The sequence below is a fragment of the Erpetoichthys calabaricus genome, chromosome 11 (assembly GCF_900747795.2).
Source record: "Erpetoichthys calabaricus chromosome 11, fErpCal1.3, whole genome shotgun sequence".
Taxonomy (NCBI): domain Eukaryota; kingdom Metazoa; phylum Chordata; class Cladistia; order Polypteriformes; family Polypteridae; genus Erpetoichthys; species Erpetoichthys calabaricus.
This window is the reverse complement of record NC_041404.2, coordinates 80352567-80369793: the sequence shown is the minus strand read 5'-3', so window position 1 is coordinate 80369793 and position 17227 is coordinate 80352567. Positions and strand designations below refer to the sequence as shown.

The 17227-nt window shown below is 39.5% G+C and overlaps 1 protein-coding gene across 2 annotated transcripts in view; it reads left to right on the top strand.

Annotated features, from left to right (window-relative positions):
- Positions 1-17227, top strand: part of arhgap4b (Rho GTPase activating protein 4b) — an 87807-nt gene that overhangs the window by 62560 nt on the left and 8020 nt on the right. For both annotated transcript variants that reach the window (XM_051933638.1, XM_028813404.2), the window contains exons 15-20: positions 2483-2560; positions 4487-4621; positions 11478-11580; positions 11761-11988; positions 13331-13413; positions 13587-13767. In XM_051933638.1, the coding sequence (XP_051789598.1) occupies positions 2483-2560; positions 4487-4621; positions 11478-11580; positions 11761-11988; positions 13331-13413; positions 13587-13767 (808 nt within the window). The remainder of the gene's footprint in view (positions 1-2482; positions 2561-4486; positions 4622-11477; positions 11581-11760; positions 11989-13330; positions 13414-13586; positions 13768-17227) is intronic.

Sequence of the window (17227 nt, the reverse complement as noted above, 5' to 3'; positions counted from 1 at the left end):
AACTGGACATTCTGGTAAAATTCATATGAACAAATGTGCTGTTTTTCCACTAACACCATGAACCACTAAGAACCAGAATCAGAAGGATAGTGTGGTTTCTGGAGTTTTTCCATTACAAGTAAGAATTCTAATTCTAATTCTGTAATTCTAATTCTAATCATACATTGATTGTATGAGACATAAGATATTTACATACTTACCACATAGAAGGTATGAAGAAAATTTTTTCCATACCCTGTTTTTGTCATGGCCATCATGAGACTTATCATGTGTCAGAGAGTTAATATTAAAACTAACTAGCTGTGTAAGCCCGTGCTGTAAAAAGCCTGGGCTCCTAGAAACCATGGATTCTGGCACTTCAATCAATCAATTGCATTGGTTGTGCATTAGCGGCTAAGTGAGGTTCTCTTTCCTCTGCGGTTTTGTTTTGCCGATATAGTCGCCTCCATTGTCTATCAGTGGCTAAGCGAGTTTCTCTCTCCTCTGACGTTTCGTTTTGCCGATGTGCTTGCCTTGCTTGTGTATTAGCGGCTAAGCAAGTTTCATTTTAGCGACCGTGTCGCTTTCTTTGAGTGTCATGTTGCCTTGGACTTCTGGGCCGGACAGACAGACACACACACTTTCATACGTAGATGTTTATATATAAGATATGGCCAGAACATAAAAAAAGGAATGCTATGTTTTATAGGGAAAGTAAGGTGACATCACAGACCTAAACTACATGACTAACAACAGTGGTAGTTGCCACAATCAGTATCGTGGTGACCACGAAACCAATGCATCAATGGGTGAAGAATGCCAAAGGAATATTCAAAATGCTGATGAAGGTAGAAGACATTAGTTTAAAATGGCAATGAAGTGATATTACTGTTATAACTCAAACATAAGTATAAAAAGAAAAATAAATTGTTCAAATGGTAAAAATTTAAGATCTTAAATTGCAAACATATATTCCCAACAGTTTTATGCAGAACATAATTCCCATTTCTTCAGACATTTTTTATATTTGCCTATATACTTTCTAATTTTAAACTGAAGTTTCCAGATCCCTTTGAAACCCGTCATCAACCCAAACTACAATAACTGCTTTTACGTCATATATAGTCCTGTGTACCTGTGACTTAATTTTGGACAGAACAAATATTGTACCAGTCATAAAATATCAAACAACATTTAGGTTTGAAAATGTCACCTATAGCAGCAATGCCTCAACTCTAAGATTGTTTTGATGACACAAGCTAATACTAAACAGTGACCACAAAATCACTGCAGCCTATTTTGAAGACATTCCCATCAGCACGGGTTCCATATACTGAATGGGAATCAAACAAGCCACAAAATTCCAAAGTGGTTCCAATAATTTTAAGGTAAAAAGTAGTGAAATTAAAACAGGAAAGCAAATGTCATGGACAGGCAGATTTATCCTTAAAGGAGCAATCTAACACAGCTCTTGTTTATGATAGTGGCAGAAATATAAAAGTGCTAGGCAGTCATGTAGTAAAATAACAGAAAAATTGTGATCGTGTCCTTAGCAAGTATTCATTTTAAAAAGGGTGAGATACTTCTCATTCAAGCCAAGGAGAGGAAAGTTCAGCCCATTTAAGCTATTTGCATTAGCCAAAGGAGCAACATGCTCTAGCTGTTTTAAATTCAGTGTTGAGTAGGGCACGTGACTCATGGAAACTCAACTTAGTGTAGCTTTATGGAGAAGTAGAAATACAGTAGCATGCATGTTTGTATCCTTGCTGCTCTTTATATAATTGTGTTTTTCAGTTTCCAATGTTAACTAGCCAGTTTTCAGTTTCTAATGGTAACTGTATTTGTCCTGGCTCTGGCCACTTGCATATACAGACACCCAAGAAGGTATTTCACCTGGAACACAACACACTCTTTAAGGCCCCCATTCTCTCATGTAAACTGGTGTGTCAGTCTCACTATAATTTAGTCCAGTACTTACCACTTTCTGAGTCGTTAACTCACTGAGCCTCTAGTCAGGCTTTACTTGCACTGTATAAGATATTCTGTACAATTTTGAAGGAAGATGGGGTGGGATAGTTGGATATCCCTAATTTGTGTTAATGCCCATGGATAATTTTCACATTCCGTAATGACATACCTCTTTCTATCTTTTTGGACTAGAATCTCCTTTTGTGTTACTATGCAATCCTTAATAAGGACATCTGTTATCTATTCTAATGCAGATAACGATTTCAGTGGTGTGGTTTAGCTGTAATCTCCATCAAAGAGACAACCTCCATAAAACTTGCTTCTACAAATCCAAACATCACATAAGATAGTCATGCAAACTGTTCAGTTTGTTAATGATACAGTATATTCCAATGGCAATAATTCCTTAAAAATTTTTGATATTTTTATTTATTTGCCAATTGTTAGACACGTGATACAGGCTTCATTTATTTTGTATTTTCCAGTTTTTATCTTTTCCTGCCTTCATTTAACTTTTTCTACTTAACTTTGACAGGTTTGCATCATGAAGGTATATTTCGGGTTCCTGGATCCCAGACAGAGGTCAATGAAATACGCAATGCATTTGAGCGTGGTGAGTATAATGAAACATATTTTCTGTTTCCTGTATACAAAAAGCTTTAAAAATTGAAAAATTAAAGACTCTTGATTCCTAAAATAAACCATATAGACTTTCATGCAGGTGCAATGAATAATGAGCTAAAATACAAAACACTTTTTACTTTAACAGTGCCTTTCATCTAGTGGAGCTAACACTGGGAACCGATTCATCTTAGTAAAGATAATAACAGCCAGTAGATGGATAAAATCCTCTTCATCTAGATATTCCTTTGAGGTTGGATTATTGATTTTTATAAGCACCCATGAGAAAGTTTAAATATAGGTTAAAGCAGAAAGTGTTATTTAAGATATTTGTAGAAGACAGTATGATCATCCTTGGTGTAAGTCATCAGTTTACTGCAAATTTTATATAAAAAGTATTTCTTTTTGGAGTATGTGATATTTTCTTTGTGTCTGGCACTGCTGATCTGTTTTCAGGATGTTTGGGCAGGCCTTTGGACCCTGCTGCGTTTTAGGCAAACCATTGTACAGCATCTCGCTATTTTGGTGTAGTCATCATCATTATCGTGAATCACATTGATTATTTAAGTACAATAATAAACATTCATTTGCATTTCTGCTGTCAGTCATGAGTATTTCATGTTGATGCTGAGATATTTTTTAATATTGTTCTTTGGTTGTTGTACTGTATGACAATATTTTGATAATCTTCCTTATTTGTGATTTATTTTTAATGGACATTATTGAAGTGATATTTTATCATCAATTGGTATATTGCTGTATATCAATTGATGTATGTATTTATATATATATATAGTCGGAAATTAGGGTCCCTGTCGACCCCTGAAACCGCAGACAACACGTTCTGACACCAGGTAAAAGTCCAATAATAAATTTATTATAACAAAATGTGCACAAAGCACCTCCACCTCCTCTATACGCAATACTAAATCAATAATCACAATATAATAATCAATCACAATCCTCCACTCCCAGCAGCTCCATTCCACATCCTCCCAACTTGGCTCAGTCTGCTGGGGTTTCCCATAGTCCATTTATATCCCTTGACCTGGAAGTGCTTCTGTCCCTCAGTCCATGTGATTTCATAGCACTTCCGGGTCAGATGAAAACTTCTTGTTTTCTTCAGCCCGGAAGTACTTCATTCCTTCAGTCCTCATGATTAGGGAGTACTTCCGGGCTATAATAAAAACTGTCATACCTCCTTATAACATCCCCTGGCGGGCCCCATTGTATCCAGCAGGGCTGTGATGTTGAATTCCATTGACCAGGATGCCCTGCGGGAATTTGGACCACCTCCATGTGGCAGGGAGGACTCCATCTGGCGGCGTGAGGGTATTGCCCGGGATAAACTGTCGGCCATATATCACAATATATATATGTATATATTTACATTTATAAACCCAGTGTCTTTCCTTACGATTCATCATGCAATACTTCTTGGAGGATATCCACTCCCTTGATCTCCCGCTACACCTCTGAGAACTGCCATGGCTCCTTCTGTGTGCCTCCAGGGATCTTTATTGTTCAAACAATGGATGTGTCACAGTTCATACCACTGGTTGCACATCACACCATTCAATTGGGGTCAGAGGCAACATAATCTGCACTTTCCCCAACTTTATCAGCAAATCCAACTTGTTTTAAGTTCTGCTGCTTAAATACTTGCTAATTTCTCTCTCTTTCTCTCTCTTTGTCTCACCTACTCACTCTTTCACTCACTCACACAATCACAGACACTGTGCACAGCTTCTCTTGATGGCTCTAGCCTTTAAGCATCTCTGCCTGAATTTCTATGCCAAAAACACAAAACATATGAATAGTTTTGAGGTCTTCCCTTTCTCAACTATGAAATCTCTGATGGAGACAGATTAAGTAGATTAATTTTTACTGCATTTAATAATTCATTATTTCTTCCCAGGTGAAGACCCTCTAACAGACAGTCAGATTAACCATGATATTGATTCAGTGGCTGGTGTGCTTAAGTTGTACTTTCGAGGTCTGGAGAAACCACTCTTCCCAATGGAAACGTTTCAAGAATTAATCGATTGTGTCCGTAAGTGATTAATTAAATTAATGTGTCCTATATTGTGCATTAATTTTTGTTTGCTCCATCCCAGGACAGAATCATCTATCGGGTGTCATAGTAAGTCTGTCAGTCAGTTTTTCATTTTTATTGATTGTATTCTTAAATATTCCATTTGTAGAGTAATAACATCTATAACTTTAAACAAGGTTGCACCTTTAAATCTGAGATTATTTTCTCCTATCATCTGTAAATCTATTGAATCAAATATGTAGTCACATATTATTGCTTTTAAATTCAGAGTGTTGCATTTTTTATTGAGATGTATGTTTTACCTCATTTGCTTTCACTTTGCTTGTACCATAATGCCTCTAGAGTAGGGTTGTGCATTATACTGGTACTGGAAAGTACAGAAAACCCCAATTTTTATAACAGTGTGATACCAGCATTTCGAGATTTTTTGATACTCGGCATTAATCTTCCTTCCATTCCGCACATCAATTTGATCATTCTTCTCTCAGTACTTTAAGCTTTATTTCATGTTTTGTTTTGATCAGCAATGTTTTACCTTCATAGGAAGTATACAGGTTTCATAAACTTCAACATTCAAAGTAAGAGAAACTCCTTTAATAACACTGAGTCTCAAACCTAATCCAGATGTACTTCTGGTGCCAAATCATTGTCTTCAGGAAGCACTTCTCGGTCAATCTGAACCACCCTAGGACAGAGGATCCTCCTTCCAACAGCGTACCCTGGTGGCACCCATGGAACCCAACATGGCAATCTTGTGGAACCACAACTCCATGCTGCCCTGTGGGTATCCTTAAGGGTATTACCAAGAGTAACAGTCCATTATATTGGCCTCCCAACCAGGCAAGGGAACAGAATCCATCTCATCCGGGATTCCAATCCATCCATATCTTTCTCTCTCTCTCTATATATGTATATATATATATATATATATATATATATATATATATACATCCATCCATCCATTTTCCAACCCGCTGAAACCGAACACAGGGTCACGGGGGTTTGCTGGAGCCAATCCCAGCCAACACAGGGCACAAGGCAGGAATCAATCCCGGGTAGGGTGCCAACCCACCACAAGACACACACAAACACACCCACACACCAAGCACACACTAGGGCGAATTTAGAATCGCCAATCCATCTAACCTGCATGTCTTTGGACTGTGGGTGGAAACCAGAGCGTCCGGAGAAAACCCAAGCAGACACGGGGAGAACATGCAAACTCCACGCAGGGAGGACCCGGGAAGCGAACCCAGGTCCCCAGGTCTCCCAACTGCAAGGCAGCAGCGCTACCCACTGCACCACCGTGCCACCCTATATATATACATTCATATATTTTTATATATATATACAATGGCATGCAAAAGTTTGGGCACCCTTGCTTAAAATGTCTGGTACTGTGAATAGTTAAGTGAGCAGAAGATGAAATGATCACCAAAATGCATAAAGTTAAAGATGACACATTTCTTTAATATTCTAATCAATATTACATTTCTATTTCCATCATTCACGGGTACAAAATACCAAAAAAAAAAAAAAGGGTATGAAGGAAAAGTTTGGCCACCCGACATTGGTCAGTAGTTAGTAACACGCCCTTTGGCAAGTATCACAGCTTGTAAATGCTTTTTGTAGCCAGCTAAGTCTTTCAGTTCTTACTTGGGGTATTTATGCCCATTTTTCCTGGCAAAAGACTTCTAATTCTTCATGATTCTTGGACCGTCTTGCATGCACTAAATTTTTTTAGATCTATTCACTGTCACAATAAAAGTCAAAAGACATCAAAAAGGTTTGGGGCAGCCACCCTTATATTGTGCCTTGGCTGCAAAATGGGTAAATTTGCTTGTGAAATGTTCACAAGTCTGAGTCCAAAACAGAACTGATCTTAAGGTTTAAAGACAGTGACAGGAAGTGCTGTCACCAGTGGGACCGGAACTGGAAGTGACGTCCTCAGTGGGGCCAGAACAGGAAGTGACATCCTCAGTGGGGCCGGAAACTTGTGGGATTTCCAGTGGATGGTCTGCAGAGGATTGATAGAGAAAGTCAGTGCACCTCGCCACCCCCTTGTCTGGCATGAAACTACTATTATTCAGGCCCTTGTAAACGCTAGGGGTCGGTGTTGCCCCGTTAAACCCAACAGACAGACGTACAGAACACAGGTTAAAAGCACGAAGAAGTATTTTTAATTCTTCTCTTCTCCAATAGTGCTCCACAAGAACCACAGCCACAGTTAACAGGCAAGTAAATAAATACAATTCTCAATAATAATAATAATAATAATAATAACTCTATCCTCCACACCTACTTTATATAGTCCTTGACCCAGAAGTGCTTCTGTCCTTCCACCCACATGACTTGCTAGCACTTCGGGGTCAGATAGAGAACTGTTTTTTTCTTCAGCCTGGAAGTACTTAAGAGCTTCCGTCATTGTGACTTCCAGGCTATGGATGAGGCATGGCTCCTCTCGTCCTTTTACAGCTCCTCCTGGCGGCACCCACGGTACCCAACAGGGCTGAGAAACCCAGCTCGAAGTCTCAGGATGCCCTGCGAGAATCCGAGGAACCGTTATACTCCAGGGGACTGTCTTCTAGCGTTTTGGGGGAGTCAATGTCCAAAAATATCAGCCTTCCCTTCCATCCTTTGGGCGTCCCGGCCAGGTTGATCTGCTGGCCGACCCTCACACACTTTAGCTGCCTCCCAATCGCATGTGTGTAACACCACACAAAATTCTATATTGACTTCAACAGTCCACAGGACTTCTTTCATAAATGCATCAGGCAGATGCTGAATTTTGTGGCTAGGGCGCAGGAAAGATTTTCCTCTGCTGACTCTATCATGAAGGTCATATTTATTCAGGTGGCAGTGCAAAGTAGAACAGTGCACCACCACTCCAGAGCTTGATAAATCTTCCTGAAGGTCTTTTGCAGCCAAATGGGGGTTTTTATTTGCCTGTCTAGGAATCCAGTGGGCAGTTCTTTCAGAATGTTTTCTTGGTTATCCAGACCTCAACTTGACCTACACCATTCCTGTTAACTGCCATTTCTTAATAGCTATTCCCTCAGTTCATATTGTTATCTAAAAACGCTTTGCTAACTTGTAACCTTCTCGTACTTTGTGAGCATCAACTGTTTAATTTTTCAGAGTGCTAGACAGCTACTTAGATGTGCCCATGGCTGCTGATTGTTGGGACAAGGTTTGAGGAGTCAGAGAATTTATACAGGCTTTGAAATTTGTATCAGGGTTTCCTAAAGATGAGTATGAACAAGTCATAACTTAATAAGCTAATTATGGTCTGAGACCTTGGATGCTCAAACCTTTGCATAGTGCTCCTTTCCATTTTTCACTGTACAATTGTACAAAACAAAAACAATAATCTTGCATAAAACGCAACCCTGCCCGGCACCGTGCCCGGGATTGGTTCCTGCCTTGTGCCCTGTGTTGGCTGGGATTGGCTCCAGCAGACCCCCGTGACCCTGTGTTCGGATTCAGCGGGCTGGAAAATGGATGGATGGATGGACATTTTAGGCTTTCTGTTTTTTTATGCCTTGTTAAACCATGTTACTGTTCTTACATTAAAAAATAATTCATTAAAAAAAGATTTTGATATACATAGGAAAAGCTAAAAAGGTGGAGTAGTAGTTTGGATATATTACTTTTAGTTGTGCATAGTCAGAGATTAGTACTTATTTAAGACTGAAAGAAAATGGTCATACTTCAAAACATTTAATTTCCGGCAGGTGATATGCCAAATTAAAAGGTTAAAAACCTCTTGCCTAGAGATATCACATGAAATTGCATATGTTATGAGTCAACATTGTGCTGTAGTTAAGCATTTGCTTTGATCAATAGGTTTACTACTATACAATATTTTGCAGTAGTACTGCAGTTAGCAGTAATTTACAGAATGTATGAATAATATATATAAATATAAGAGGGAATTTGACTGGTCTGAGCAATAAAAAGATAACATTTTGAAAAAATGAAAAATACATTCAGACTGCAAAGAGTATTTATGCTGTATGTTATGCACATCCCAATTAGTCAAAATGACCTCAGACAGCTGGACATGACGTCATTGACAATGTTGTTATTTCAGAACACAATGTCGTTCATAGATAGATAGATAGATAGATACTTTATTAATCCCAAGGGGAAATTCACATACTCCAGCAGTAGCATACTGATACAAAAAACAATATTAAATTAAAGAGTAATAAAAATGCAGGTAAAAACAGACAATAACTTTGAATAATGTTAACATTTACCCCCGCGGGTGGAATTGAAGAGTCGCATAGTTTGGGGGAGGAATGATCTTCTCAGTCTGTCAGTGGAGCAGGACAGTGACAGCAGTCTGTCGCTGAAGCTGCTCCTCTGTCTGGAGATGACACTGTTTAGTGGATGCAGTGGATTCTCCATGATTGACAGGAGCCTACTCAGTGCCTGTCGCTCTGCCAAAGATGTCAAGCTGTCCAGCTCCATGCCAACAATAGAGCCTGCCTTCCTCACCAGTTTGTCCAAGTGTGAGGCGTCCTTCTTCTTAATGCTGCCTCCCCAGCACACCACCGCGTAGAAGAGGGCGCTCGCTACAACCGTCTGATAGAACATCTGCAGCATCTTATTACAGATGTTGAAGGACGCCAGCCTTCTAAGGAAGTATAACCGGCTCTGTCCTTTCTTACACAGAGCATCAGTATTGGCAGTCCAGTCTAATTTATCATCCAGCTGCAATCCCAGGTATTTATAGGTCTGTGCCATCTGCACACAGTCACCTCTGATGATCACGGGGTCCATGAGAGGTCTGGGCCTCCTAAAATCCACCACCAGCTCCTTGGTTTTGCTGGTGTTCAGGTGTAGGTGGTTTGAGTCGCACCATTTAACAAAGTCCTTGATTAGGTCCCTATACTCCTCCTCCTGCCCATTCCTGATGCAGCCCACGATATCAGTGTTGTCAGCGAACTTTTGCACATGGCAGGACTCCGAGTTGTATTGGAAGTCCGATGTATATAAGCTGAACAGGACCGGAGAAAGTACAGTCCCCTGTGGCGCTCCTGTGTTGCTGACCACAATGTCAGATATGCAGTTCCCGAGACGCACATACTGAGGTCTGTCTTTAAGATAATCCACGATCCATGCCACCAGGTATGAATCTACTCCCATCTCTGTCCCTAAGGAGCAGAGGTTGGATTGTGTTGAAGGCGCTAGAGAAATCTAGAAACATAATTCTTACAGCACCACTGCCTCTGTCCAAGTGGGAGAGGGATTGGTGTAGCATATAGATGATGGCATCCTCCGCTCCCACCTTCTCCTGATATGCGAACTGCAGAGGGTCGAGGGTGTGTTGAACCTGTGGCCTCAGGTGGTGAAGCAGCAGCTTCTCCATGGTCTTCATCACATGTGATATCAGAGCAACAGGCCGGAAGTCATTCAGCTCACTAGGACATGATACCTTTTGGACGGGGGTGATGCAAGATGTTTTCCAAAGCCTCGGGACTCTCCCCTGTTCCCAGGCTCAGGTTGAAGATGCGCCGTAGATGACTCCCCAGCTCCAATGCACAGGCCTTCAGCAGTCGTGGCGATACTCCATCTGGACCCGCTGCTTTGCTGGCACGAAGTCTCCTCACCTCTCTGCTCACCTGCGCTGTTGTAATTGTGGGTGGGGATGTCTCTCCTATGCTGGTATCAGCAGAAGGATGTGTGGAGGGTGCAGTACTCCGAGGTGAGAGTGGGTTAGGGTGGTCAAACCTGTTAAAGAAGTTGTTCATTTGGTTTGCTCTCTTCACGTCTCTCTTGATAGTAGCACCCCGCTTCAAGCTGCAGCCAGTGATGATCTTCATCTCATCCCACACTTCCTTCATGCTGATATTCTGCAACTTCTGCTCCAGCTTTCTCCTGTACTGCTCCTTCGCCGCCCTGAGCTGAACTCTAAGTTCCTTCTGCACGCGCTTGAGCTCATGCTGATCACCACCTTTAAAAGCCCTTTTCTTCTGGTTCAAAAGTCCCTTGATGTCATTTGTAATCCATGGCTTGTTGTTAGCATAGCAGCGTACAGTTCTTACTGGAACTACAATGTCCATACAGAAGTTGATGTAGTCAGTAGTGCAGTTAACAACCTCCTCAATGTTCTCACCTGCAGGATATCCCAGTCTGTAGTTCCATCCATCCATCCATTTTCCAACCCGCTGAATCCGAACACAGGGTCACGGGGGTCTGCTGGAGCCAATCCCAGCCAACACAGGGCGTAAGGCAGGAACAAACCCCGGGCAGGGTGCCAACCCACCACAGTCTGTTATAACATCTGGATGTAAATCAGTGATATACATATATTTGCTATACTTGTTTTGGAAAAGGAAAGCCTATAAAGCATCATGAACATGACTGAGACCATCCCAGACTAGCCAACTAGTCACTTACAGGGGTCATTCCGACACTTCTTCACTCTCAATCCAACAGAGACGATTTTTTTTCTCCCAATCAACTTCATGGCTGTGTCTTTGATCAGTTGTTTTGGACTGATTACTATTATCTGATTTTATCATTGTTTTGCAGGACGAGTTGTTCAGTGTTTTATGTAGGCCCCTTAATAAGAAATGTCATGCTTTACACACTCATATAAAGAAAAGTATTGCATAGTGAGTCAGTACTGGACTTCTGGCATGTTACAATTACAGTTTCAGATATATCCTTAGAGATTATTGCTGTAGGCAAGAATTTCATAAAATAATGTTCATATTGAAACATTCTGAGGTGTAAAACAGTTGATGCAGTTTTCTTTCCATGATTGAACATGTAGAGTTCTTATCAGACTAATTAATTCTTTGCTCTAACATATCTCTGTCTTGCTTCTTTTCATCCTCAGAGATTGAGAAGTTGGAGCGTCCTAGTCATCTTCAGAAGATTGTAGCAGTGCTCCCACAGACTGTGCTGGTGGTTATGAGATATCTGTTTGCTTTCTTGAACCAGTAAGCTTTTTGCCTCTAAAACTGTAGAATTTTAATAGCAAATGGTTTTATTTCCAAGTTTATCTAACTATTTACTGTAGCTAAAAGAAGCCTTTTTCTCCTGCTCGTTCTTGCTTTCAAGATTCTTCCATTAAATTGATAATTATTGTGATCTATTCTTCTTCTTTTTACATTGTCTAGCTTGTCTCAGTACAGTGATGAGAACATGATGGACCCATATAATCTAGCTGTGTGCTTTGGTCCTACACTTGTGTCAGTACCAGTTGAGCAGGATCCCGTATCTGTCCAAGCACATGTGAATGAGGTGGTGAAAACTATAATAATTTACCATGAAAAGATTTTTCCGGGAGCAAAAGAGCTGGCGGGTCCTGTGTACGAAAAATGTATGACTGGCGAGGAGGATTACAGGTAAGTGAAAAGTGTGGTAGCTTATGATAGGGAAACTTAATTTATCAGATGGCATGTTCAATAGTTTGTTTGTGATTCTGGGAGATAGAATTTGTGAACATAATAACTGTTGGAGTGCTTATTTCTGTGTGAAATACTGGTGTAAGAACAACCGGAGGAAACAGCGAGATTAGGCTCTGTAGCTGAACAGTGGCAATACAGATTGCCAGGTGATGTGAATTCAGAGGACTTAAAGCTATAGGAGGACATACTATTATTTATATTATTATTTTAGTAAGGTTATCAACAGCATACAGAGGTGATTTGTAGTGAATGAATATGGGCACTTTGATATTAGATGGCAATACAGTGTATCAATCATCTTTCATTCACTGTAAAATTACATTTGCTAAATTGTCAGGCATAAAATATAAACAAATCTCAGAAGACTAATTATGTTAGAAAACTTAAGAATACCAATAGAGATTAATGTTTTCAATATTTGGTGTATTTGTTCCACCAAGTTGTTTTTCTTTCTTTATCAGTTTAAATACTTGAGTATCAAAGTTTGTTTTCATATTGACATGGTGAATAGAAAGGACAGAAAAATTATTGCATGAGTTAGTGTTTTGCTTATACTTGTCTAAAAGTGAATGAATTTAACATGTTTATTTTTTTAATTTAGATGCTCCAGTTTCTTACGTTCATGCTTTTAAATTGCTTCTCTGAATATAAAACAACAGCAAAATATTATGATTCTAAAATTGCAGCTACATTATAAGAAGAGTGTCATTTTTTTCTCCTCTTTCTCAATCACATATGACCAGATATGCATACGCATTTGACTAAAGGATATATTTTCAGTATAACACTGTACATATTAGAGAGGTATAAAATTGCAATTTGAAACGGAGTCACTGAATTAAACTTAAAAAAAAATCATGAACAACATAAACGTAAGTTCTGGTATCACTTAAGATATGGATGACAATCTTACATTCTTGATTTAAAGGCATTTAATTGTTCTGTGAGATAGTATCCTGGAAGAATTATGAACAAAGTTGCCCACATCACTTTTCTTGATCTTCAATATCTTCTTGTGTATAAATATCTGATTAAAGTGAGATGATATGATTAGACAGACACCTAACTGTGAAATGCATTTTTACATTGTTCTAATAGCAGTACCTACATTGAGTGTTTCTGATATTTAGTGTACTCTACTGTCTAATCTGAAGGCACTGGTAATTTGGTTTCCTGTTGCTGTATCACAGCTTTTTCAAAGGGACTTCTAATGCAGATTTCAGTGTATTTTTTTATTTTCAACCTCAGCAAATGGATTTTTCTTCTCTTTCACCTGCAGTGATAGTATTTTGCCAGAACCAATCGCTGAAGAAGCTGATGCAGAGATGGAGGGCTTTGCTGAACCCCATGCTAGCGAGGATGGTAATAGATATATTCAGCTGGCTAGAGTGCATTGGATATTATGAATATCTTGCAAAGCATTCCTATGATTCTGGTTTGGAAAAATGATATAACCTAGAGTATGATTATAAAGGAAATATGTCTTGGATATGCTTGCTTTATTAACTCTGGATTTTCTTTTATGAAACTGGCAGAAATGGACAATCCTGAAGTGGTAGCCCAGTTTGATTATACAGGCCGTTCCCCTCAGGAACTCACCTTTAAGAAAGGAGATGTTCTAATTCTCCACAGCAAGGCTTCAGATGACTGGTGGCGTGGGGAACTGGGAGGGTGCAAGGGTCTTATTCCTCATAAGTACATCAGTGTGCCAGAAGCGTGAGTATACAATTAATTTTCCACAGTATTTCACAAGAGAGTGAGGTGTGTAATAATTATAATATACACAATTTATTTTTATAGAAGATAAGACACTATGCATCTATACTGCTACATAAGAGAGAGTTTGCTGGTCCCCCTTATATATTATATGGGATTTTATGGTATTGAACAAGAAGAATATTCCGAATAAACTGCAGTAATTTCTGATGAATATTTAGTACTAAAGAACTGGAATTACACAATGTTTACATTTAGGTATTTCTTTGTTCTTAATCCTGGCAGGACAGGCTTCAGCTTCACAAAAACCTATAATGGACTAATTGGGTCCAGAAAATGAGTGGATGCAGTCTGACTAAACAAGTCAGTACTATGAGTCTTAGCAAAAACTGATTATCTAAAGAAAAGGTTTTCTGATTCTGCTTTCTCTTGTGGCTATTGTGTTTTCATTTCAAATGACCACTTAAATACTTTCTTATTTAAAATGAACTCTGATTTGATTAACTTTGATTAACTGAGCATCTTCCTCTATTTTTGCATTTACAGTGTGGACGGAAAAATGTATTTACTTTCTGTTTAATATTTCTCCATGATATAGCGTAAATGTATATTCTTTTTATTAACTCTGGTGCAGTTTAAATATAGCGTGCCTTCATTTTAATTGATTAGAATCAAGTTGTAATAAAAAGATTTTGGTATGAATAATATTGCATCAAATGTAAGATCATCTCATATGCTGTCAATTTACACCCATATGAAATGTGGTTGCACTCATTTACTAAGGCAAGTCTGTAGCATTCTTTATATATGTTTTCTTAAATCTGACAGATGTTAATATCCCTTTTGACTAAAGCCATAGGTGAATTTTGTGGTTTTTGAATCTGGACAGAAATATCCATGTGTTTCATTCCTCTATTCTAAGTTTTTTCTGTATAAAAGATATATCGCCGGGCACCAGCAGCATTTGCTCAGGAATACGCCGTCCTTCTCATGACCCTGGAAATAGAAGTGTCAATGTGCCAAATTTACATTATGTGGAAATAAACCCTGATCGCGGCTCTGTGCAAAAAGAAGCCTCATTAACTAATATTGCACTCGAGGTCTCTTAATGGCAAAGCATTGGTGCTGTCAGAACTCATCACTGACACCAAACTTGATATTCTGTGTTTAACGGAGACTTGGCAAAATCCAAACGAATTTGCATCTCTCACAGAGGCGACACCAATTGGTTTCACTTTCCACACAGAGCCTCGCAGCTCAAGACAAGGTGGTGGGCTTGCAGTTATTGTCAGAGCAGACTTCAACATTAAACAAATCCCAATTGACCTTCCATTGTCTTTTGAGTGCCTGACTCTTAAACTAATAATGAAATCAGGTCCTGTCTCACTCATTGTTCTTTATTGTCCCCCAAAATACAATGCATCCTTCTTATCCGATCTGATTGAACTTTTGTCCCACCTAAGCTCTTACTCTCAGAGAATTATCCTTCTTGGTGATTTCAACATCCATATTGACATCCCCACATCTAAACTGAGAAATTAATTCCTATCCTTACTGGACTGCTTTGACTTGACACAACATGTTGATTTTCCAACCCACTCTGGCGGTCATATATTGGATCTGATCTGCACTTCTGGACTATCTGTTGCCAACATTTACAGCACTGATTTGGGACTCTCTGACCATAAAGCAGTATTTTTCACTGTTTCACTGCCTTTCCTTCCTCTTACCTGTAAACGACAAATTTCTTACAGAAACCTTAAAAATATCTGTCCCTCTATCCTTTCTGGATTCATTTCTGATCTTTTACTATCTTCACCTATTCCATCAACTGTCGATAGTCTTGTTGACCACTATAACTCAGCCCTTCATTCAGCATTAGATAAAACAGCTCCTTTAAAACATAAGGAGGTTTTCTTTAAACGTTCAGCTCCTCGGTATAACTCAGAATTGCGATCTATGAAAGCAGCTGGCCGACACCTTGAGAGAATGTCACGTAAGACTGGCCTCACAGTGCACATCCAGGCTTTCTCTGACCACCAAAGAGCTTACAGAGAAGCATTAACTTCTGCCAAGAACACCCATTACAGCAGAATAATAGAAAGTGGCCATGATAACCCAAGGGTTTTGTTCTCTGTAGTTAATAAACTACTCGAACCCGCATCTGGCCCAACTACCTCTTCTACTGAAGTCTGTGAGGAATTCCTCCACTTTTTCCGTAACAAAATTAACGATCTAAATAATTCAACTAACATAAATACATTATCTGTTTATATTTCTCCCTGTTTTCCCACTCCATCCAGCTCCTTCTCTAAGTTCTCACCAGTCACATCTGCGTTTGTTAATAACCTGCTTTGTAAGATGAGGCTGACTACTTGTGTACTGGACCCCATCCCCACCACACTACTTAAATCCTGCCTTCATGCCATAATACCGACTGTTACAACAATAATAAACTCATCCCTTGACACTGGCTCTGTGCCACTCACTTTTAAAATTGCTTCTGTAACCCCAATGTTAATAAAGTCTTGTCTTGATGCTGACAATCTTAACAATTTCCGGCCATTTCCCACTTACCTTTCCTGTCAAAACTTCTTGAGCGTGTTGTAGCTTCCCAACTCACCAATTACCTAACCTCTAATAATTTGATGGAACCCTTTCAGTCTGATTTCAGGGCGCGGCACAGCTGTGAAACTGCTCTGTTATGGGTAGCCAATGATTTCCTTATGGCAGCAGACTCTGGACAAACCAGCATATTAATTCTGTTAGACCTCAGTGCAGCATTTGACACTGTCAGACATGACATCCTACTGTCCAGAATGGAGAACATGCTGGGTATCTGTGGCACTGCCCTCCAGTGGTTCAAGTCCTATCTGACTGATAGGCAAGAGTTTGTTAGTCTTGGCAACAGTAGATCCAGCTCAGCGCCGGTCACACAAGGAGTCCCTCAAGGCTCCGTCCTCAGTCTTCTGCTTTTCTGTATTTACATGCTTCCCCTTGGCCATATTATCCGTAGCTATGGACTGGGTTATCATTTTTATGCAGATGATACTCAGCTCTACTTCAATGTTAAAAGTGGAACTTCATCAGAGCTTTCTCAGCTCACAACCTGCCTTAGTGAAATTAAAACCTGGATGGAGCAGAACTCTTTAAAATTAAATTACAATAAAACTGAACTCCTGCAAATTGGGACTAAAATGCAACTTAATAAAATGAGCTCCTTCCCAGTCTGTCTTGGCGGTGAACTCATCAGACCTGCCTCTACTGTAAAAAACCTTGGTGTCATTTTGATTCCTCTCTTATTCCACCCACATAAATCACATTAAGAAACTTTCTTACTTTCACCTCCATAACATATCCCATGTTCGCTCCTTCCTCTCCTTCCCTAATGCTGAGAAACTTGTCAATGTTTTTATCACATCCCGCATCGATTATTGTAATTCCCTAGTGGCAGGTGCCC